The sequence below is a fragment of the Rhagoletis zephyria genome, unplaced genomic scaffold, assembly GCF_001687245.7.
Source record: "Rhagoletis zephyria isolate East Lansing unplaced genomic scaffold, Rhagoletis_zephyria_1.1 Rzeph_scaffold_00285, whole genome shotgun sequence".
NCBI lineage: Eukaryota > Metazoa > Arthropoda > Insecta > Diptera > Tephritidae > Rhagoletis > Rhagoletis zephyria.
In genome coordinates, this window is record NW_016157369.1 from 166,476 (window position 1) to 190,672 (window position 24,197).

General features: G+C 32.8%; 1 protein-coding gene across 2 annotated transcripts in view; it reads right to left on the reverse strand.

Moving 5' to 3' along the window:
• Positions 1-24,197, reverse strand: part of Root (ciliary rootlet coiled-coil, rootletin) — a 42,629-nt gene that overhangs the window by 10,772 nt on the left and 7,660 nt on the right. Inside the window, exons 4-6 of one of the 2 annotated variants that reach the window (XM_017610148.1) lie at positions 6,236-6,727; positions 4,076-4,384; positions 1,922-2,842 (exon numbers count right to left, since the gene is read on the reverse strand). In XM_017610148.1, the coding sequence (XP_017465637.1) occupies positions 1,922-2,842; positions 4,076-4,384; positions 6,236-6,727 (1,722 nt within the window). Of the gene's footprint in view, positions 1-1,921; positions 2,843-4,075; positions 4,385-4,623; positions 4,732-6,235; positions 6,728-24,197 lie in introns of those variants that run through there. The other variant, XM_017610149.1, reaches the window with a different exon arrangement.

Genomic DNA, 24,197 nt, shown 5'->3' on the forward strand with positions numbered 1-24,197 from the left:
ACTTATTTAGTTGACGTAAAATTTTGTGAAGTGGGCCACCATTTTTTCGAAGGTCGAGCTTTTTTGTGCAATTATCTGTTTATGCTTCACAACGATAAAAGAAAAATACGAGTTTCACAATTTTTCGAAATTCGAATTGTTTTGGAAATTATAACTATTAATATTTCGAAATTGTTTAGATTTTAAATGTTATCTCGCGATTGGTATCACAGATCCTGCTCATATTTTAAACGGTTGAGAATTTTTATTTTTTATGTGGCCATAATTTTTTTTTTTTTATAAAAGTTATTAATTTTTTTTTTAAATATTACTGACATCTTTATGGCTTTAAAATTGACCTTCGAAAAAATTTTAACTCTAGTAGATATGGGTATTTTTTTTTTCAAAACAATATATGTACGTATGTATGTATGATAAAATCTGAATCACTTTTCTAGTTGTTTTTTTTTAATTTTTCAGGGACCATAACGGTTATGCCTTCTTTCAAAAAAGTGAAAAAATATTCGTTATTTTTTCACCGATATGTTTTCAGTCAAAAATAAAAGTTACGAATTGACTTTTATTTTTGGTCAGAAATCAAAGTTAAAATATGACTTTTATTTTTTCGATCAAAAATAAAACTTAACACCTGAAAAGTTAAAATTTGACGGTTAATTGCTGACTTACAAAAAAAAAAATAAATCATATAGGATTAACATTCCTTGACTAACAAGCATCACAGTCATACATACAAATGTTAAAAAGACCAATTCCTTCCGACTGACTTTTTGAATTGAAGTTTTGAAAATAACTATTATTTTCGGTCCCTGAAATTTTTATATACATACAAAAAGAAAATATTATGTTAAAAGGACCAGATGGGAGGTCTTCACCCGAATTCGAAAATTTTCAAAATCTTGGAAAGGGATTGTTTAGCATTTTTCGAACTTTAAGCTGAAGGCGCAATCTTTAAACCTATTGCGAATTCCTTGAAATTTTGAATGCAGTACTTGAATGGATAAAAGTAGCTAAGAAAATTAATATTATTTTTAATTTCAAATAATTTACTAAAAAAAACAAATTGCTGACGGCTTTTTGCACTTTTTTCCATGGAACAAAAAGCACAAGAGCGTTTTCAAACAAAATTTTAAAAAATAAGCCTATATTTTGTAAATTTCACTTGTTATATGCACAAAACCGCAAAATCCATCGGAAAAAAATTACAAAAAATCAACGCGATTTTTTAGTCGCTTCACTTGTTTCACGAGAATTACATAACTGATCTATCTGCGTACCCGAAATTTTTGTAAAAATTCAGATTAAAAAGTTCAAAATTTAGATGAAAAGTTTTCGAACTTTTCTACGTTCTGTAAACCTTATACAGAAAGTTTGTCTTAAGTGGTTTAGATTAAAGCATGAACCATATTTAATAAAAAAAAATAATAATAAAAAAATTGTAGCTTACAAAGCATTGCAAATATTGTACAAAAAACATCATGCTCTTACTTTTGATTGCCAGTACACGTATGATTTTTTTTGTATAATTAAATACACCTATGAGGAATAACGAAAACCCAACAACAACAAAAAACGGTTATGGCAAAATTTGGTTAAAAAAGTTAAAATAGTTCGATAGATATGTAAGAGTAGCTCAAGGAAATGAATATTATTTTTATTTCAAATAAATGCATGATGGCCGCCATCTTGTGTTTTTTCGATTTTTTTTGTTTTTTGGTTTGCAAAATTTTAAATTTTTGAGTTTTTATCATCCTCATCCTCCCCCAAAGGTATGTATATCTAAATTTATTTATTATATTTAATAAATTATTATTTATGTATGCATATGTGTATATTTCATGATTTCTTTGGATGCCTAACCGATATTTATCATCTAGTGGCAAAAATTGTGTAAATTAAAAACCAGTAGGCTATACTAACGTACCGCAGAATTTAAATCGAGACGCCCCTGCTCGCTTTGCTGTTTCTGTTGACGTATCTCTTCTAGTGTCTTCTGAAGACTATCTCTTTCTTTCAATAGTTCAGACAGCTTCGAATTGCTAGCATCCAATTTTTCGGTGAGCTGATGTACTTTGGTCGTCAATAGCGTCTTTGTGCCTTCGCTTGTTTCGAGTTGTGTTTTAGTATTTCGCAAATTTTCGTTGGTATTTTGAAATTTAACCTGCATATCATGCAAAGCCAATTGGTATTTATGTAGAGCGGCCTGTACTGCTGATATGGTGCCTTCTGCGAAAGCTTGTGATGCACGAGCTGAGCTACGACGCGGCGATTTCGTGGGCACGCCCATGCCAGCACCACTATCACGCGTTAAGTGCATGTGCTGCATTGTTTCGTTTGCTTCTGCGACGTCCGCTTCACGGTCGGCACTTTCAGCATCTTGTACGACAGCTTGTGCAATTTCACGTATAGAATTGTTCAGTCTCTCGATTTCATCATTATAACGATTGGCCAACATTGCTTGTGACTCGGCTTGTGCACAGCGTTCTTCAAGTTTCTTCAACTGATTCATCAGGTCGAGTAGTCGTTGATCCCTTTCGAGCACTTCTTGACGCGCGCTTTCATATTGCACCTTCAGTGTAGCCAATTGAGATTTTATGTCGTTGTTCTCACGCCTGGATTCGACAAGCTCCTCATCCGTTATTCGTTTTGCTTGCTGTAGAACGAATGACAGGCCGCCACATGAGTTTGTTACATCCTTGGTAATACCGCTTATCTCTAGTCCCATTTTTCCAACTTCATTTTTCATGGCCGATTGCATGTCTTTGAAAGCTCGTTTAACAGCAACAACTTCACGCCACATTTTAAGCAGACGGTTATGCTCGCCATTGTAGTAATCTTTAAAGGCCTGTAGAGCACAATGCAGGATTTTAAATATATGTAGTTAATATATGTACATTAGACTGCATCACTCCCCACACAAAAAAAAAAAAATCGGTACTATTTTTCCATTTTAGAATTATAAAATCTATTATATTTTAAGACGTCCACCAAAATATTTCGGAAAAATATTAAGATTTGCGTGAGCTGGACCGATTTGAAAATACCTCTAAAAAGCAGTTTTTTATGAATTAAATCAAATTACAAAACCGTTTAAGCTTAACAAATTTGCATAAAAATATTAAAAAAAAATAATCATGCTGTTTTCAAAGATTATTATAAAAAATCTTGGATAACTGTACCCAAACTCTTCCGATTTAGACTTAGGTGTCATTGGAAAGGTATTTTCTCACCCTTTTTATTTCTTTGCTAATAAACTCATTCAAGGGATGAAAGAGAAAGGTACGATGAACGAACGTCATTCAAAGTTGAATTAAGATGTGTTGGCATTTGAAAAAAAACAAAAAAAAATGGGACCCGAATGACCTTTTTTGGACAGAAAAAAAAACAATGTGAAAATGCCTTTCTACTGAAATCCCTTAAGTCAAAATCCGAATACTTTCGGCCCAGTTATTCAAGTATTTAGTAAATCAATCTTTGAAAAATGTAAAAAGACAGCATCAAAAATCTCATTCTTACGATTCCGTTGAAAAGATTTTTAGATATTTTTATGCAGATTTTTTAAGCTTAATCTGTTTTGTTATCTGAGGGGACTTTTTGCAAAAAGTTCTTTAAGAAACAATTTTTATTCATAAAAAACTCCATTTTTGGAGGCATTTTCAAATCGGTCCAGCTCACTTAAATCTTAATATTTTTCCGAAATATGTGGTGGACGTCCTAAAATATAATAGATTTTGTAATCCCGGCGAAAAAGCCGCAACTTTTTTTGGTGATGCAGTCTAATGTACATGCATATATATTATTGTTATAACTACAAAAGACCCAAATCGAAAATTTTATAAGAGATGCAAAAATACTTGAAATTATGAAATAATATCAGGGTTATTCCATCAATAAATATAGTATTTCTTTTTACTAAAAAATATTAATCCCCCCGCCTCCCTAAGCCCAGTCTTAGAATATTAAAGCTGATATAAAGTATTTACATAACTACTATATTTATAAGTATTGCATAATAAATACCTGACAATATCCTATACATAATTAAATGTATGTATTTATTTCATATCTTGCAATGTACCTGCTCCTCTTCCTTATATTCGTCCTCCTTAATAAGCAATTCGTCTCGTAGATTGGAAAAATCATTAGTCAACTTCTGTAGGTCATTAGTGATGGCCTCGTTCGTGCGATTAGATTCTTCCAATTGTTGTCGCAATGTATTATTCTGCGCAATGAGTTGTTCACATTTGCTATGCTCATCCTCAAGTTTACGGCAAAGTTCACCACTATCCTCATGTACAATGAAATCGCGTGCACAGGTTATAGGTGGTGAGTCCAACGAAGATGAGCATGGCAGGCTTGATTGACCTAAAGCCATTGAAGTTGAACACTAAAATGATAATTCGATAGCAAGAGTTTTAAGTTAAACGATTAGACAGTGTAATAATATCAAGAAACTAGTCTGGGCGAATACTAAATTTAAAAAAACTCGTCTTTAAAAATTTTCCAACACCCTGAAATACTCCACTTATTCATAATAAACAATTTCCATATGACTACTCGGAGTAAACAATTTTGGCTAAGTTATTTGCCACCGTCTTGGAAGAGGTTGGGCATGCCGCTCGCTACCTGCAGGCTCAATATACAAGTATTCTGCTCCTCCGCAGCAGCGGGACCCCTTGTAAAACCACAACGAGTCCAATTATGGGCCGAAGTGTCCGCCAGCTGCCATTGCAACCTCACCTAACCTATTTCTATTTTTGAAAGAATAAAAAAAGGAATGTCGAAAGAGTGAATTTCAGTGGAAGACGATAAATCGGTCGGCGGACGACGGCTTCCGTCAGCTGTCATTTTGATATAGAAATTATTATTGAAGTGCAATACATATACATATGTATATTCTGTACGGGCGCATACATATGCAGATTTGATAGAAATAAAAATGGATGCAAGCATTTGCACACTTGTGAATATAATAAATAATACAATCCACACTCAATCAACAATATGCCGCCCCGCTGGACGCCGCTGCCGCAACCCAGCAAACACTTCGAGTCATAAATGAGTCTTTAAGGAGTCCTATTTCTGAGCCATTACGCTCATAATGAGCTCATTTAAGAGTCCGATATGAGGTTGTTTCCCTTTCTCCGAAGGTCGACTTATTTGAGCTTAAAAATTCATACAACAAATGAGCCTCAATATGAGTCATATTGGACTCTTATTGGCCTCATATACAGCTCATCTTGGACTCTTTTAAAACAATGTTTGGCCTCATATACCTATGAATCATTTCAGACTCTTTTTGAGGCTCTTATCGGCCTCATAAATTACTAAATGCGGACTCTTATTTTAGGTTGTTCTTTGAGTCTTATTGAACGCACTATATTGCAAATGCATTCAGTTAAATTTTGTTCATTTTTTGTTTTCTAATTGTTTTCAATTTCTGTATAAAAAAGATATAAATATCAAATCTTTATTGTTCTTATATTGGCACAAGGTGCTGGCTCATTACTTGGATCATATATATGTAAATCCTAAAAGATTCATATAAGAGTAATTTTTGTTTTGTTTTTGAAGTACATATTTCTTACCTACCTAGGACTCCTTTCGGACTCATATATTCTGAATGCTCAGAATATGTTTTCGGGGAATTATGTGCCAGTACATACATACATATGTCGTTGTGAGTTAAAATTTTGACACGGTTAACCGTCGACCGCTTTACAGTCGTCCGCTGCAATTCTGGGTAGAGCTTCCTGTTAAACAATTTTCTGATTCTTTCTTTCGTCATAAATATGATTCCGAGACCAGGCAACCAGACCGTCGCCATATGTATTTCAGTCTCTAATATGACTCCTAACTTAAACCCATATTGGCGTGCCTTTCTAAGAAGGGAAATATGCTCTTTTCTGACTCCTTTTTGAGCTCAAAATGAAACTTTTCTGACTAAAATGAGTTCGAACCTTTATAGGGCTGTGATAAAAATTGTGGGAAATTTTTTTTAAATAAATCTGAGACAAAAATTTATCGACCGAGTATTTTTTGTATGGCATTGTTTCGTATGAATAAGCTGAGAATTTCAGAAAAGTTTAAACAAAGCTTCGACGTTTTTCGACCACAACTACGAACTGTACCAGGTATGTAATTTGAAAAGTTTATCTTCACTGATATACTCGCGCATTTTGATCATACATACATACGTAGTATTTATGTACATACATATGTAAGTAAGTATATTTACCATAACTTGACTAGATGTTGGACCGGTGGTTATCTTTGGGGCGCATGGCGGAGGCAGGGGTGTATGTTTAATCGATTCATGCATGCGATCTTCCAAATCGCTACAACGCTGCCGATATTGTTGTATTTTGGATTGCAAGCGACCAACTAGATTAGCTTGATTTTGTTGCGCCTGCTTATAGGTGTCTATACGACGCCTATAGCTGCTTGCCTCTTCTGACAGACGTTGACGCAGCTCATGATTTTGTCGTAGTAAAGCAGCCGTTGACATAGGCTCTCCAGTTGCAGTTGGGCTTAACATTCTAGGCGTTGGTAATGCAGCAGTCTCGGAAGATGCAACAGCTGGGTTAGTTCCACTCGTACAACCAGTTAATTTATCTGTAGCGTTCCGATTGCGATTCGACGACTTAGAAAAAGGCAATCGACCTGTTGAGGTCTGCTCAAATGTTGTTGGGCAAGGTGTTTGCTTGAAGTTATCGCGATAAGCCTGCATCTAGAAAGCAAAATACATACATACATATGTCTGTGGGTATGTGCACTAATAAAAAAGTAGCGTTTTTTCAGACGATTTGAAATTTTTTAACAGTAAAAGTATTTTTTTTTTTAAGATACATATTAGCCCTATCAAGCTAGCTCAATAAATAGGAATAAGCTTGCAATGATTCGCATAAAGCTGAAAATTGGTACGATTTTTGCGAACACCATTTGCGAACGAATTTTGCGAAACGTCAAAAGTCCCCATCGATCCCACGTCTGCGAAAAAATTTATTCAAAGTCAAAGGTCACATACGGTACGGTTTATCATAAAAATAGGTCAGACGAATGTGTAAATCATACAATTGTATGTAAATTTGTTATATCATTTGACTTGCTAAGGATTAACATTTCTAAGATATAGCGCCGTTTTCACAGTGAAGAGTTAAATCACATCCGGTAGTTAACTTTCACTTTTTGTGCTGAAAATCTGTTAACTGTCGATTGTCAGTTAACTCGTCACTGTGAAAACGGACCTTAGCTATTCTAAATTGTAAAGGTGTGTACTCCATAATATGCAAGTCATAAGTTTCTATATAACCTTTTTGTATGTGTCTCTACTTAAGTGCTCATAACTTATACATTTGTTATTAAATTATTATATTCGTCAAAGATCATGTTTTGACGTACAAGAATCCAAAAGTTAACCGGTTCCTTCATAATTGATATTTTTTATCGAAAGTAACTTTTTTTAAATATATTTTTTTTATATAAGGGTAAGGCTTGCTCAAGTGGGCACCGAATCAATAGTTTTTTTTTTATCAACAATTGAACATTTTTCCAATGTTTTGGAAATTTTTATTTTTCTTTGAAACTACCGCGGGCATGCGAAATTCGAGCATGAGAAATGAAAGTGGAACGATTGCGCGCGATCCAACCACGCGAGTCGGGCCCGCACGCTGGCAAATAAAAGTTCATTCCGACCAAACTATTTATTACATAAGTAGTTGTTAAAAATTGTCGTCCACGAGGTGCAGAAATTGCTTAAAAATTTAATTTTTCATAAAAAATTTATTGAAAAGCAAAAAAAAAAAATTTTTGTTGCGCAAATAATTTCATTGTATAGGTTAATGTTTCTTAAATTTGCACCCAAAAAATTTTTTCATTCGGACACTTACTTTCAAAGAAAAATAAAAATTTCCAAAACACTGGAAAAATTTTCACTTGTTGATTAATCAACAAAAATTACACAGTGTACTGCTCGAATACAAAACTCGGCGCTGCCTGAATATCATTGAAAAATATTAATGTTGGTAAATTCGGTGCCTTACCCTTATGCAAAATGATCGATGAATCAGTGATTAGCTCCTAAAATACTTATCCGGTTGGAAAATATCGTTAACGTAGAAATAGTAATAGTAAATTTCATAAGCTTCGCTACTATGGAAAGAAATTTAAGATTCGCCAGCTACATAAAAAAATATACAATTAAGTGAGTGCACTTTTCCACATAGGGGCGAATCCGAGAAATAGTCAACCAAAATCGCAAAAAATGCATGCACTTCGAATTCTCACATTTTTGTGTCAAAAAAGGCATAGTCCAACATTTCTTATTTAATTTTTCTTTTCACATTTATTTGAGAAATCTGATTTGCCCCTCTTACTTCTTGAAACAAAGCTCTAAATAGCATTGCTTTTAAGCACTATATCTTTTAATCAAATACAACAATATCGCTTTAAAAAAAAAAAAAACAATTTTTCAGCGGAAAAAAACAGTAATGTCCGTAACGTAACGTCCCGAACACACCTAGGCAATTGTTTTAAAGTTAATCGAACCGTTAGTTTGCTTTTATATCACATTTTGTAAAATTCATTATTTTCTCTTCAAAGTCTTTTTGTAGATTGTGCTCTACATGCATGACAAATCCCGCAAATCGGTTGACTTTCGCTTCCTTTTTCAGTAACGTTCGCACATAAATTTCGAAGGCAAATACACCGACATTAACTCAAATTCAAATTTCCATTATTTTGTTCTCATAAATACTGCTATAAACCTTGCCTTATACCACAAAAAAATTTTTAACTTATATTTTTGTCGGCAAAAAATTTAAAAGAAACATCCAAACGTAGCGTTCGCAACGCTAGGATTTGCCCATATCTAAAAACCGTTTCCGATTCAGCGGAAAATTGTACAGAAGAAGTGATGGTGTAGTGCCAGAGATGGAATTTCCTGTTTATAATGGTATTTTCAACGCTCCTACCAATTTGCAGCTTTATGCGAATTGTGCTAACGTTAACGTTAACTTGACTCAATTTGAAATCAAATATGTTTGAATGATTGTAATGCTGACTACACACAAGGCAACCGTTGAAGCAACCAGGAAGTATTGCTCATTGAAAATCGTGTTGCCGCAACCATCGTCTGCAAATAAAATTATTTTGTGTTGGTTACCATGTCGATTACCTCATTTGTATCTTTGTGTGTTGCTTTTTTTGTTTTTGTTCGTTGAAAAGGTGCCAACAAAATTGTCTTCTGTACTTTCATTTCAAAACATAGCGCACGCTACCTACTGAGATTGCCGCAATGGTTACCTCTACGGTTGCCCCTGTGTATTGGGCAAGAACAACAGGTCGCCTCAACACGTTGCTTCAACGGTTGCGTCGTGTAATAGTGTTGAATAGTTTGAAGAAAAAAATTTGTTTGCTCAACTTTTAAAATTTAATGCTAATGAAAATTTTCAGCTAAAAAAAAAAAACAATGCCGAACGTATAGAACATCGTCATTAGATATAGGCTTCAGCGATTCGGCTGCTTTAAACTTGTCTTCAAAAATCCCTTTTTTTTTTAACTACATAGTTTAAATTTTGTAATAAATAGTGGTCTCTTATAATTCATCTCCACCAAGCCTTAACTGCAGTTCATGATTATTGGAAAAAGGAGATTGCATGGGATAATAGCTCATATTAAGTAAAAGCAAACGCAAGTCTAAGAGAAAAAAGTAGGAAATAAAACTTTCCGACCACCCTATGTTAAAAAAATTCTTAGAACTAACCTAAGGTCTTAACTGCAGTTAAGCCTTTGGCGGGAAATGGGCTTTTAGGATCTCAATTTCACTACAAAATGTTTAGAAAATTTGTGAATAAAGACGGATTCATCGTTCTAGTTCTGAACTAAAGTTGAAGTTGAGTTAATAATCCAAAAATGTTGGGTACTCTTTTCTGTTGCTCTTCCAGAGAGCGTTCTTCATGCTGTTCAGAAACTACTACATAATAGCAAAAAATGTGAAAAATACGTTGTTTGATACATTCCATCCCAAATATCTCGCAAACTATTGAATAATTTGAACCGTTTCTTAATCTACGTTAAAAATCCTACAGATATCAGGAGGTCTCACAACTTCTGCCGCAAAATTTTGTTGGCCAGTACTATCAATATCGAAAAAAATTATCACTGCAACCCATTGGACTTCAGTTTTTTATGCGAATTAAAGTTTAATATTCTGTGAATGAGGAAAGTATTCACCTATTTTATTTGTTTATTGTTTATAGGAAAACACCACCGTGCCAATGATTATTTTGAAAGTAGTTAAGTTTTATTACGTTAAAAAGATGTTGTTTAACAGTATAGTAGTGATGGAAGTTAGAATTAGTTCGAAAAGAACCATTGCCAAGATTGTTTTTTTCTATAAACAATAAATCATATTTTCCTCATTAACATTAGCATAAATATGCCCTTATTTACCTACATGCGTATAAATATATACAAGTACATAAACGGTTGCTTAGGAGTTTTTGCATAGGTAAATATATTTACATATTTTTCTTCCTTTTCCTGCCTTAATATTACCATTTACCCCATTTGAGCACATCTTGTAACCATAGCATAAGACGTTATGTTCCCCAAATTTTTATTACTTTGATGAATTGATCTAATAACTAAACAAAAATTTACCATTGTATGCGTGCATAAAAGCTATGCTTCTAACGAATATGCTCTGATTGCATAGATTTATGCGATTTGCATATCGTTTGCATGGCTGCTACTATGTGCCATTGCGTGTCACATCGATGTTTGATTTATTTATTGTGAACACGATATTCTATGCCTTACATACATATTTATGTATAAAATATTCTGGTATTGTGATAGTAACTGTGGCGGAAGAAAAAAACTTGGAATACACGATGATTTTTTTATGTAAATAGATGATGATGAAAGGGGTCAAATTGGTTATTAAGTTTTACAAATTTGAAAAATATCGCGCATATTTCGTGTGAAATTATAAACGAGTTACATATAGATACTACATATATCACAGGGCAAATCTGATTTTGGTGCGACAAATGTTATAGCTGTTTTTGATAGACTTTTTTGAGCTGATTACGGATCCGTAAGTATAAAGATTCCATCACGTACAGATTTTGATAAAATCGAGGTCAAAGTGTTAAAAGATCGGGTTTTTCGCAATATTTGAGAAGCTCTAGAAAAGAGTAAAAAGGTGATAGAACCTTCCACTTAGGCTTAACTTAAAGCTAGAAACCTAGACTACTGTCCCTGAAAATACCATGCCTGCACCCTGACTTGATGGAAATATTGCCAAAAACCCATTTTTTTTACACTTTGACCTCGATTTTCTCAAAATCTTAAACTTACAGCTTTAACATTTGCCGCACCAACATTTTTTTCATTTTTGTTGACCTGTGCATTTTATTCCAGCAGATAACATTGATATAAAAGTTATGAGCTTATATTATTATTCGAATAAAACTGCATGAATACCAAAATATGCTTATGAAGAGAGTTTTATAATAATATTATATAAACATTTGATGAGCTTAAAGCCAGATTTAAATAAAATACATTAAAAATTAATACAATATACTATTGACGACCTCAAACAGAATAAACAATTTGACAATAGATAATATTTCAATTTGTCTTCGGCTAAAATTGACTTAAGTGAATAACTTTTTTAACATGCAATATGCATAGTTTACGACATACATATCTAAGCTTAGTAGGTACATATACAGCTCTCAAGAAAAATCTGCAGAAATATTTTTAATTTGCTTGAAAATGTAGCAACAAAGCACAAAGAAGTAAATTTTCCTGAATAAATGCATAAATAAATACATATACGAGCATTTCCTTCTTGAGAGGTGTAAACTGATTCAAGAAAATTTGATAGAAGAAATTTCTTTTCCCATTTCTTGAACGTCCTTTTATATGAAGTTTTCGTTTTTCTTGCAACTCCCAAAATAGAGCGTACGGCTTTTTTTTGTTAATATTCGCAATGTTTTACATGCTGATTTTTATACCCGAGCGCACTTGTGCACAAGGGTATTATAACTTTGTTCACATAACGGTTGTTTGTAACAGGCAAAACGAATCGAGATAGATATAGACAAATGTATACATAAATGATCAGAATGAAAAGAGAAATCGATTAAGCGGTGACTGTCTGTCCGTCCGTCCGTCCGTCCGTCCGTCCGTCCGTCCGTCTGTGCACACGATAACTCGAGTAAAAATTGAGATATCTTAACGAAACTTGGTACGTGAACTTCTTTCGGGCGTAGGACGGATGGTATTGAAAATGGGCGAAATCGGACAATAACCACGCCTACCTCCCATATAACGGTAATTTTCAGAAATACGAAAACTGCGATATTTTAGTAACTACTGAAGATAATTCACTCAAAATTGATATTTACAATGAGTTTTAGACGAAAAATAAGAATATTTTAAAATTTTGGCAAATGGGCGTAGCCACGCCCACTTATGGTTACATGTGTATATCTTGGTAACCGCTGCACAAATTTCTTCCAAACTTGGCACAGTTGTTGGTCCTGGTACAGCATACCAAATGGCCGAAACTTTTTAAAATCGGACAATAACCACGCCCACATTCCATATAACGGTAATTTCGAGAAATACAAAATCTTCGATAAATCAGTAAATATCAAAGCTAATTTATTCAAAATTGATGGTTGCAACAATTCTTTACCAAGAAATACGTTTATGATAAAATTTTGGAAAATGGGCGTGGCACCGCCCACTTGTGATTACATATATGTATCTCGCTAACCGTTCTAGCAATTTGTACCAAACTCGGTATGATTATTGTGCTTGCCACATAAAAGCAAACCGTTGAAAATTGTTGAAATCGGTCTTAAATTACGGCCGCTTTTCATATAACAATAAATTTCAGAAATGCTTGAAATTTCAATATGTCGAAATTTAAGGACGCTAATTTACTTAAAATGTATACACCCCGGCTTATCATGTAGCGGTAGCTTTCGGCAAGGTTCGGCTCCGCCCGAACTTAGACCTTCTTACTTGTTTTTTGTTAATTTTGTTTTAAAATATGGCTTATGTTTTAGCAAATCCCAGTTTTATTGCCCATTAAATTTTTGTTTAATAATGTGCAAATTTCAAATGTCTTAAAACTCGCGTTGATTTTTGTTTTATATTAAAAATTTTCAGATTTTTTTTTTTTCGAGAAATTTTTTTTTTTAGAAATATGAAATTTTCAGATTATTGTACTAAAATTTAATGTGTTAAAAAACGGCATACCTGAATTCTTTTTAGAAATTCCTATTAAAGAGTTCGCGATTTTGCTGAAACTGCAGAATTTTCTTCATTTTTGGATTCAAATGGGATTTGGTAAAACATCAGCCGTATTTCACACACATTCTTGAGAAGCTTTTCCACAACAGAAATGTATGTATGTATGTATGTATATATAAACTAGGTTGCTTCATCAAACAAGTTGCATTTTTTCCACCGGAGTTATAAAACTTACTATAATTTAAAGTTGCCGCCAAAATATTTGGAATTTTTTGAAAAAATAATTTTAAAAACTATTTTTGTTTGTAAAACAAAACTTCATTAGCCCTGCTTTCCGAAATATCCTCACTTAAGAAAAATTGTTAAATAAAGAAACTACAGTCGAACTCACAGAACAGAACAAAGTGGAATATGGCAACGGCCGTATTAGTTAACTTCGATTTGAAAAAAATAAATAAAAATAATAGCAATGACAAATCGCACGATAGTTAACTCTTCACTCACTAAATGACGGTACAACATTGCTTTCGTTTTGCTTTTTTATTACCTCTCTATTCACCTTGGTTTCTTATTCCATGCAGGACGTACTTAACCAATCCGCGTAGAAACTTTCTAAACCTTCACTAATGCCCGACTTGAAAAAACTAAATTAGCAAAGCTCTTCGACAAAGATATCAGAAGTGCGGTTTATTCCCAAAAGTTGGCGTAAAGTAAACAATTGAATTAACAAATTCCTGGTATCCAGGGACACGGGCATTGATTTTATTTTTACTGTTGTCACAAGTACACTAACTAACTATGTGGCATTATTAGTAGAACTGCGGTTATTGGTTATGGTGAGCTAGAAATGGAATAAATACAAATGAATTTGACAAAGTAGTTTGTGGCAATGTAATAACATGTAGTATGCACATTTGAATGTACATACATATGTATGTATGTACAGATAAGTACAGAAAGAAAAACACTAGTTTACAACTAGAATTTCCTGACAGAAACCGAACTAGTTCGATAATGACCAGACTTGTTGTACCAAGTACAAAACGATTTATTCGTGCGCTGTTTTATTTGACTTCGAGAGTTTAATACAATAAAGTACACAAAGTATTATAACTTTTATTTGGATATATTGTGTAAACCATTAAATCGAGTACGTACTCAATTATACCAGACCTGTTAAATAATGATTAATATTCATAATGGTTTAATGCTTTAAGCATGTTTTTTTTTATTGATAACCTGATTAATAATTAATTACTTAAAAAAATGTTAATTAATTCATTAATTTTAATTACGTCATTATTTTGTTATTAGAGATCATTTTCAATTATTATTGACTTTTTTGAATTACATTATAAATATAATTATTTGATTAATTTCTATTGTCCATCAACAAGCCAAACTATAGACAAAAATTAAGAATATTTAATAACTGCTTGAATTATTTATTTATTTTATCCATATCCAAATCCTTAATTTCAAACATTAGTTATTACTTTTATAAATTTTTAAAAATAATAGAATAAAATGTCCAAAGTTAATGAATTAAATTCAGTTTAATGATAATTTTTATTTTTATTTTAGTTCACTCAAAAATTAAGTAAAGTATTCATTTTACTTTTAAATAAAATGTTTTCTTTTGCATATTCAATATTAAAAATTAAAAATTAACTAAAAATGTAGTATTTATTGTGCCTAAAACCTTTTACTTTCAATAACACTTAATGAAAGTTTGAAATATATATGTATTAATTTTTGCCTTTAATTATTAATCAAAAAATTTAACACTTATATAAGTACAAATAAAGTGTACTTAATCAAAAGTGTTTTATTGTACATTTATGAATTCATTAAATTTTTGTCCATAACTGGACTAGTATTTTTCTGTCAATTTTGAACTAGTATGAGACTGGTATATTTCTGACCGAAATATGACCGCTGCCACCTCGTAGGACATCCCCATGTTAAAAATACCAGTTGATTGCATGGAAAAAAAAAACATAGTTGGCTGACTAGTTGGGCATGCGGTTCATACTAGTTGTGATGTAGTTTACGAACTAGTACATTTGACTACAGGGTAGTTATTTTTATACCCGAGCACAATTGTGCACAAGGGTCAGTAAACTTTGTTTATTTTGGGGCATATTTTGCATTTGGTCTCACTAAGCAAGACATTGAAGATTTTCGAGAAATCGCCTATTGACAATGCCCACCTCTCATATATGTAACAGTATTTGTGAAAAACTTCGATTCGATAGTGGCCACTGGAGCCAAATTTCTCAAAATTGATATACATGGTAATGGTATATGGTAATACTTTATCAAGAAACTGTACTCTTATACAATTTTGGAAAGTAGGCGTGGCACTGTCTCTACCGCTTCTTCTTACCGTTTTTTCTGGCAGGCTGTTAGGTGTATGTTTTTCAGGCGGTAGTCGTGTTTTTGGTTAATGTATGGGTGTGTTTAGTTCAGTGTATTGGTCTATTTGGAATAAATTGTAATAGAAATGGAAGAAATTGTCCGTGGAAGAAATTGTAAAAGATAACAGCAAATGCCAATACCACCTGTTATCAGCTGTAGGCATTTTTTGGCAATCAGCTGACAGTAGTCTGTATAGAATCTACCTCAATAACGCCTTTGCCAATATATACCAAATTGTGCGTATTGCTTTAGACCTCACTAATCGGTCGAACTTTTTTGAAATCGGATAATAACTATATAACGGTATATCCTAAAAAAGCATAAACAGCGATATTGCACTATGTGCATTAGGTTAGTCCAAAAAGAGTAAAGTCAGAATTGTAATGCTCTCACCCCCTGGGATTGTTCTATATCGAAAAAAATATATGTATATTTTTTTTTTATTTTTAAATCAAAAAATATTTAGAGATTGCTCAAAGCGCTTTAAGTTTTCCATGCATTTTATATGGAAAAAACTTTTCGGAGAAATGGTATAGAAATCTGGAAAATCAATAGTTTTCGATCGGAAAACGCAGATTCTTTTAAGGAGACTTTCAATAGTAATACATACCCAATTGTTTATTCAACCATTTTTTAATAATAATGTGTGTTTATTGGTCCCCAATTACATTTTTCGGGGTGTTTTAGGGGTTTTGGCGGGCCTATAAAATATAGTTACTATGAAAAATTGGTTAAATAAACAATTGGGTATTTTTATTGGGTATCTCCTGCAGAGAAACCGAGTTTTCCGATCAAAAAATATTGATTTTTAAAAATTCTTTAAAATTTCTCCGAAAAGTTTTTTTTTCATATAAAACACATGGAAAACTTAAAGCGTTTTGAGCGATCTCTAAATATTTTTTTATTTCAAAATAAAAAAATAAAGATAAGTATATTTTTTTCGATACAGAACAATCCCATAGAGCTTTTACGAGCCGGGTATAAATAGTTGGGTTTGTTTCCTAGTTCCACGTATGTATATATTTATGCATAATTTTTACATTGCAATGACATAATATCAAAAATAGTAATATGAATTGATTCTTATTAAAATTAGACCATGTAACAAATTCAAAAAAAAAATGTATGTATAAATTTTCTAACGCCCATCATCATAACATCTTATTTATAAAAAATCAGGATTACTACATACGTAGGACTAAATAGCTTTAGAAGTTAGCTGGAAGGCTTTAATGCTTCGAGGACATAGCGAGGGCAGTTCTGCCCCGACCGACTCTTGATTTTAGGCAAGGGTTTCGTGGCGCCTGATTTCTCTCTGGCTGATCTGAATTGGGCAATGGCACACCAGTACCCGCCACACTATGACTCGAAGAGGCATTGGGGCAGGCATTCGTGGGTGTCACCGCAGTTTTCCTTTTCTTGCAACATTCGCCAGCAGATTTAAATGTCGGTGCATCCACCAAGGAGCCACTGGCTTCTGGAGCAACCTCCGTAGACTTGGGCTCGTTACAACGTCTTTGCTAAGGCTCCTATTAGAAATACACATATATTTACATATGTACATATGTATATACATAGAATCTACATATGTATTCCGTCTACTACTTCAAGCTAATTAATAAGTATTTATGTGCATGCGATTTAAAAAAAAAATACAAGCATTGAATACCATAGAGCCACTAAAGTAATATTATTTTTGAAATGGCAAACACTTAGAAGTCAAAGTTTGTGCTTATTTTTGTGGTTATTTGTTTTTTTTTTTTTTGCTTGTGCATATTGATTTCTTGCACGTTTGCAATGTATTTGGTAGAAATACATTTGTATTAGAAAGGTTATCGCACTAGGTGAATAAAAGAACTTAGGTACATTTCAACATATGTATGTATGTACATACATATGTACTTGCTCATGCATATCGGTCGGTTGCTTTAAAGATTGTCATTTCTCGAAAAATCAAGAAATGTGAGAAAACCTTTTCAGGGTTTTTAGTTCTGGGTCCGGCATTGAATATAAATAAATAAATTGAAATCGTTTAAGCTAAAAAGTGGAAATAATAAATAGTGTAAAAAGCTCGGGGTCAAACCAGTTTTGCACCGAACCACCGTTCTTTGCGGGCTTCAGACCGAACCACCAACTGAACCGATTTTACTTAAAAAATGGCAAAATTGAACCGAGAGTTTGCATAGTACATCGTATCAGCTAAAGTAAATGTAAAAGCAACATTCCACATACCACGTAAAAGTGAAGAATTTAAATTGTATGAATTAGTTGTCTAAAATGCAACACTGAAGTTTACGAACTACGTTTCGAAGCTGTTTTTGCGACTAATTTGCCTCAAAAGGTTTCGAGGCACGCAAAAGCGCCTTTCAAGCAATTTATGACAGTTGCTTTTTGAGGCTGGAAAAGCTGGCGAGGTCTTGAGGTTTTCGGGACATTTTCGAGTTTAAGGGAATCCCCTAGATAAATTTCTTTCCTATAAGTCACAATTGACAAATATCGTTATGAATTTTATAAATTAACATAAAAGAAAAGCGCTCGGCCATTCCGAAAACTTAGCTCAAAAAGAACAATTTTTGGTTTATGACGTTCCAATAAGAAGCTTACGAACGACATTTCATGTATGTATGTATTAAATTTTTACTATAAATAAATAAACAAACGATTATTAAGTTTTTATTTCGTGCATACAAGTGAGCACTTATAATTGCAAGAGTGAGAGTTTGCATCTCAGAGTATGTCTATTTGCTCTGTTGCTTATCAAAAAAACTCACTTTTTTCTTAATGCAACTGAAGTTAAACAAAAAATGCTTAACCTTTGTAACCCTAACAAGATACTACCATTGAATATACATACATATGTATGTATGTATATGTATGTATGAATGCATGTATAGTTATGTACATACATATATCCCTATAGAATCTCGGAATAGACTTAAAGCTTACGACAAACTAGATCCAAAGTTTGGCACACATAAAATTCTATTTACATTTAACATTAGGCATGTTTTATTCAACCATCACAAGCAAATAGCTAAATCTTGGTCAAATAAAACGAAATTAGCTTATTTCCTATGTTAGCCTAATTTTGACAGTTGTTTGACTGCAAATAGTGTCAAAGTGAGCTTTTGCCTCTTTCTGATTGGCTGAAGGAGACAATTTCTGATGCTGAATGGCAATGCCCCTTGTTCAATATACAAGCCAAGGTAGCTTTTCATAAGCCAATATAATTATGTTGGGTAAGTCCTCCATACAAAATAAGCTAATAGCTTGAATTTCTGGGCAAATAAAACACGGCTATTGAATGTCCTCGGCTCGGACCAATTGTCCGCTTCTGCATTACATAAAAAGAAAATAAAACTTTGGCCAGCTGCGTTTCAAACCGAGGTTCTCAAATTTTCTAAGCGGATACTCTCTCTGCATGCCAACGCCTTACATGAAAATTCAGTAAATCGTTAATTGTAGCCGTTGTTCCCGCTGTTGCATGACATTGTAACCAATTTTAGATCAAAACTCATACCTTATACATTACATTCGGACCACTTTTACGCTTTAACTCTTATGGTTACATAGATGCATATACATATATGAATGCTTCACTTGCTCTTAAATCCACTTAGTGAAAAATCTTACATCTAAATGTCAAAGTGCTTGGTATAGTCATAACTACGGCTCGGATTTTTATGCACAACAAAATCGAAATTATGCGCATATAATGTGCACCAAAAACATTAGAAATATGCAACAAATACAAAGAAAACATGCAAAAAGACTTCTCGTATTTGTTTTGCTTTTTTGATTTATTTCTTATTTACTTTTCATATCTTATTACCAGTTTATAATTAACACAAGAATACATTGTAATTTTATTTGCTACGAAAAACTCAAAATTAATTAAATATATATCTAAAATTTTAAAATATGTGTTAAAAAAAATTAAACACTTGAAGTAAAAATTCATTTACAATAAATTAAAAATACATATTTATTTTTTTCACATTTTTTTTTTTAGTTTGCATTGTTCACGGCTTTATTGGCAAACAAGATAAACAGTTATTTCAAATTTTCAAAGTTAAAGCTTTCCCTATTTGGCCGAAAAAATATTTTGTATAAGAAGAACGTTCTTTCTACGTCAACACTTATTTTGCAATTACATTACAATTACATTCCTCAGTAATTGTAATTAGAAATCGATTCCTTCAGTTCACAGCAAAAGGAATTGATTACTTTCGCAATTACTTGAAATGTAATTGTTTTTTTTTTTTTAAATTCCATTACAAAGAATTTCATATTGGAATTGGAATAAATTACGAGCTAGTAATGTAATTTTTTTCCATTTCTTTGAAAGGAATTAAAAATATAATTGATTTTTTTCAATTCAATTCAAAGGAATTGAAAAATTTTTTTTCCAATTCCATTCCTCAAATTAATATAAAATTTGTTAAATAAAATTGTTTACTGTTTAATTGCAAAAGCTTTGGTTAGCATCTTCGGAAATTATTTATTTTTAAAAACTTCAACAAATTTTAAAGTATGTCAGACCTGATTGTACTCAACATGGCTTTACTTATATCTAATTTACTAGTTCAAATATAAATCAATTCAAGATATGTTAGTTGGTTTGAAAACTACATTAAATTAGCTACAATCCTAAAAGTATTTTAAGAAAAAAATACTACTATCTGGAAAAATTCTAACAAATAAATTTTTTAAATTCGTGAAATATAATATCAAATAGTCACTTAGGCCGTGTGGGTAACTTTCTGGTTGGTTGTATTAAAAAGCTAAGTACGTCATTCGCTTTAGCGGCTTTATTCTTCATGAGGTTGGTTATCTTTTTTTCTTTCTTGTGCAAGATGAATGTTTTTTGATATAAGGACCTAAACCTACCTATAAAACAGGATTTCGGTGTAGCTCATCAATTGTTTGCAATAGTGAATGTTTTTTTTTTCATTTTGTTAAGTTTTTAGAGTTCTATTTTCATATTCTGCTGCCGGTGGGAGAATCGGAAATACTTTAGCAAAATGTATGGAGAAAATAAGGCTTCTAGTATACATACTATGTACATAAAGAATACTGTGTAAAAATCTTGCACGCAAAATTAAATAACTCGTGAGATTTGCTCATATGCAAAGAACATCTATGCAATTTTTAACTTCTACGTAAACATAAACTTTATTTCAATTTTATTAATACATAGTATGTATGTAGTTCCATATTTTTGCCTGTTCGCCTTGAAATTTTGAGAATTTAGAAAATTAAAAATATGCGATTAAATTATGACAGACGGAAAATCTACAAATAACATTCCAAACATATACATATATGTATCTACATATGTACATATGTATTTGCCTACACATTTTTAATTAAATAATCTGGATGGAGGCAGCTTATCAGCGGCGCTCCCTTTACATTTACAAACTTGCCCACGTCGTGACAGTAAAACGCTTTGAAACCACAAGCAGCAAAAATGTCTGTCTAGAACTGAATTTAATGCCAAACAACAAAATAGTCCACAAAAAAGAGACACATTTTCTAGTTAGTGTAAGTACATTCATTCGTAGATATGTATGTACATACTACACACGTCTGTACATATTGGTTATGGGGGCGTTATTAATCTGAAGAAATAAAAAATTAATAAGTAGTAAATTATTTTAGCGACATAAAAAGCATCACACGCGATTAAAATGTGATCAATACATGTACAAATGTGCGCTGGGCAGAGATTATGCGAGTATGTTTAGAATGGGTACAAAGTTCGTTTTCATTACAACAAATTGGTAACGTTGTGGGTGAAAATTTAAGGATTGACTATGTATGTATATCAAATACATATGTATGTACACACAGTTGTCCACAAAATAATATGAGTGCGAGATATTGACCAGTTTCGGCTATTTGTCTTTTGTTTATTTAATGTTTACTATTTTTTTTTTTAAGTCTGGCTGGCTATACAACAAATACCATAAATTCTATGCTATACTTTCTACCTTTGTAAATAATTGTCGTTTTCCACAACATTTTTCATAAAAAACGGCATCAAGCTCAATAAAATTGTTAAATAAATAAAGTTTTTTTTTTTTTTTTTTATAGCGGTCGTCGTCCCTCGGCATGGCATGTATTTCTGCCATGAAAAACATCTTCTAATATTTTTATAAAAATACAATCACGGTTCGGAGTCGGCGTAAAACTGTAGGTCCCTCCGCTTTGTGTGTCAACATCAAGGCGCACGCCACAAATCGGAGGAGAAGTTCGGCCAAACACTAACATATGTGTAAGCGCCAATCTATTATTATTATTATTATGCAGCTCTCAAGAAAACGGTCAAGAAAAAAATTGCCATTATTTCGTGTGTGTGTGTGTGTCCAAGGAATTTTGACAACTGATACTTCACCAGCCAGTTGCTTCACTCTATCCTTAAGAAATAATGGAAAGGGCATATATTTATGTTGCGAGCATGGGTTGCTTTCCGCTATTTTTCACAAAAAAAAAACTTTTGAAAACCGTATTTGAAAGCGAAGCAATCTGTGCGATCTTTTTGTGTTTTCTGCTGTGGGTAATTTATCAATTATCTATAAATGTCTTAATTTGTGGGTTATTGAAAAACAGAAAAATATAACTTAGCTTTTAAGCATTTCTTTACATCACATATACGCAGAGCCGTCGAGAGAAAACTCGGGCCTGGAACTAAAAATCAAGTGCCCCTATATATAAATTGTATTAATTTAAAACATATAGCCCAAAATCGCCGAAAACGAAACCGGGGGGAACAATTTTTTTCTCAGGTTTCGCAGATTTTTGATTATATCTGGGTCATACATATTCTGAGGTATCAGACATTATAGATATTAACACGAATCTCCTCTCAAACATGAAAATTCAATCAGTTGCGCCAGTTTTCAACTATCGATACTATCGATAGTATTTTAGCCCCAAAATATATATATACGTAAGTTTAAAAAAAATATTAAAATAAACAATTGACTATTATTAGAAGTCTCCTGAAGAGAAACGGAGCTTTTCGAAAAATATTGATTTTCAAGAATTCTATACAATTTCTACGAAAACGTGTTTTTCCCCATATAAAAACAATGGCAAACATAATGAGCTTTGAGGCAGTTATAAGTACAATTTTTTAACAAACAAAAGCATACGGGTATTCTTTTTTCCATTTAGAAAAATCCTAGGGGGTTAGAGCTTAACATTTTAACCTTTTTTTTGCCCGCATATATTTTTGGATCACCCTAATGAACATCATGCATAGAAACAGACATATGTACATACATTCACATCATGGAAATGTACATACACATATATATGTATGTATGTTTACATTTATGAATACACAGTATTCCCTCTATCAAGCATTCCGGATGAAATAGTTTCCATCTTAAGTTAGAGCTCCACGTTGTGCCTGACATATAAAACTTACATAACTACATATGTAGCTTAATAAAGCAGAAATAAGGCGGATTATAACGCCATTTCTATACACACTTCTGATACTTCCTAAACAAATTTGCACAATAATAATCGTTCGTATATTCATACAAAAGTTTCCACCGAGATATAGAAATAATTACACAGTGCTCAAAAAAAAAAATATGGAATACGTCCAAAATAAAACTTAATTTAAGTTGTAGGTAGATTTCCTATGGTTCCTGAACCCTCCATTTTTTTTAATTAAAAACCGTTATCCTGATTCATTGTTTTTCATCCAATTTTAAAAATCAAATATACCTCAGAAAGAGGATTTATAGACCTTTAGGTTAGATATACCACTGCGAACGGTAACTGCTACGTAAAAGTGAGATTCTGGTTTCGGAGAGCTCCTCGGGATGAGCCAGAATGTACGAAACCAAGTTTCTAAGCCACAGTCCGGCAAAAACTGGGCAGTCTTAGAACAAGTGTTGATATGATTCCACCTCGTCATCCTCAATGCAGCTGCCACAAAAGAGGGCCGGTAAGATATTTGATCTCACTGCGTAAATCCCGCTCGGACAGTGGCCAGTCAGTGAGTACACCTTCCATAATTGAGAGTTCAGCTTCGCGATCCGAGGAGATCCCTAGACCGTCCCCGGTCCACCCTCAGCCAGAATGACCTCGCTGTAGCGCAACCTCTGATTCTCCCCAGCGGTCGCTGATTTGACTCGAGGCCCACCTTCGCTCCTAGAATTCGTTTCAAGAATTCTTTATCTCACCTGCCGATTCTAAAACGCCCTATATCAGCACATTTTCAACACATTTTGAAGTGAGATAGGACGTTTTTGAACCGAATTCTGAGATAGGGTGTTTTCGAACTGGCTGCCGAGGTAGGTCGATCTTAGGTCGATCTTCCACTCAGCAGTCGATATATGTTTGTATGTGGTGGATTTTCAGATCTCCTGTATGGTGTGGCTAAAGAATTCATTAATATACATACATATTACTCTTGACATTCTTCGGACGTGTTAGTTAATAACGTATATATAACGTATATATTTCAGAAAAAAACT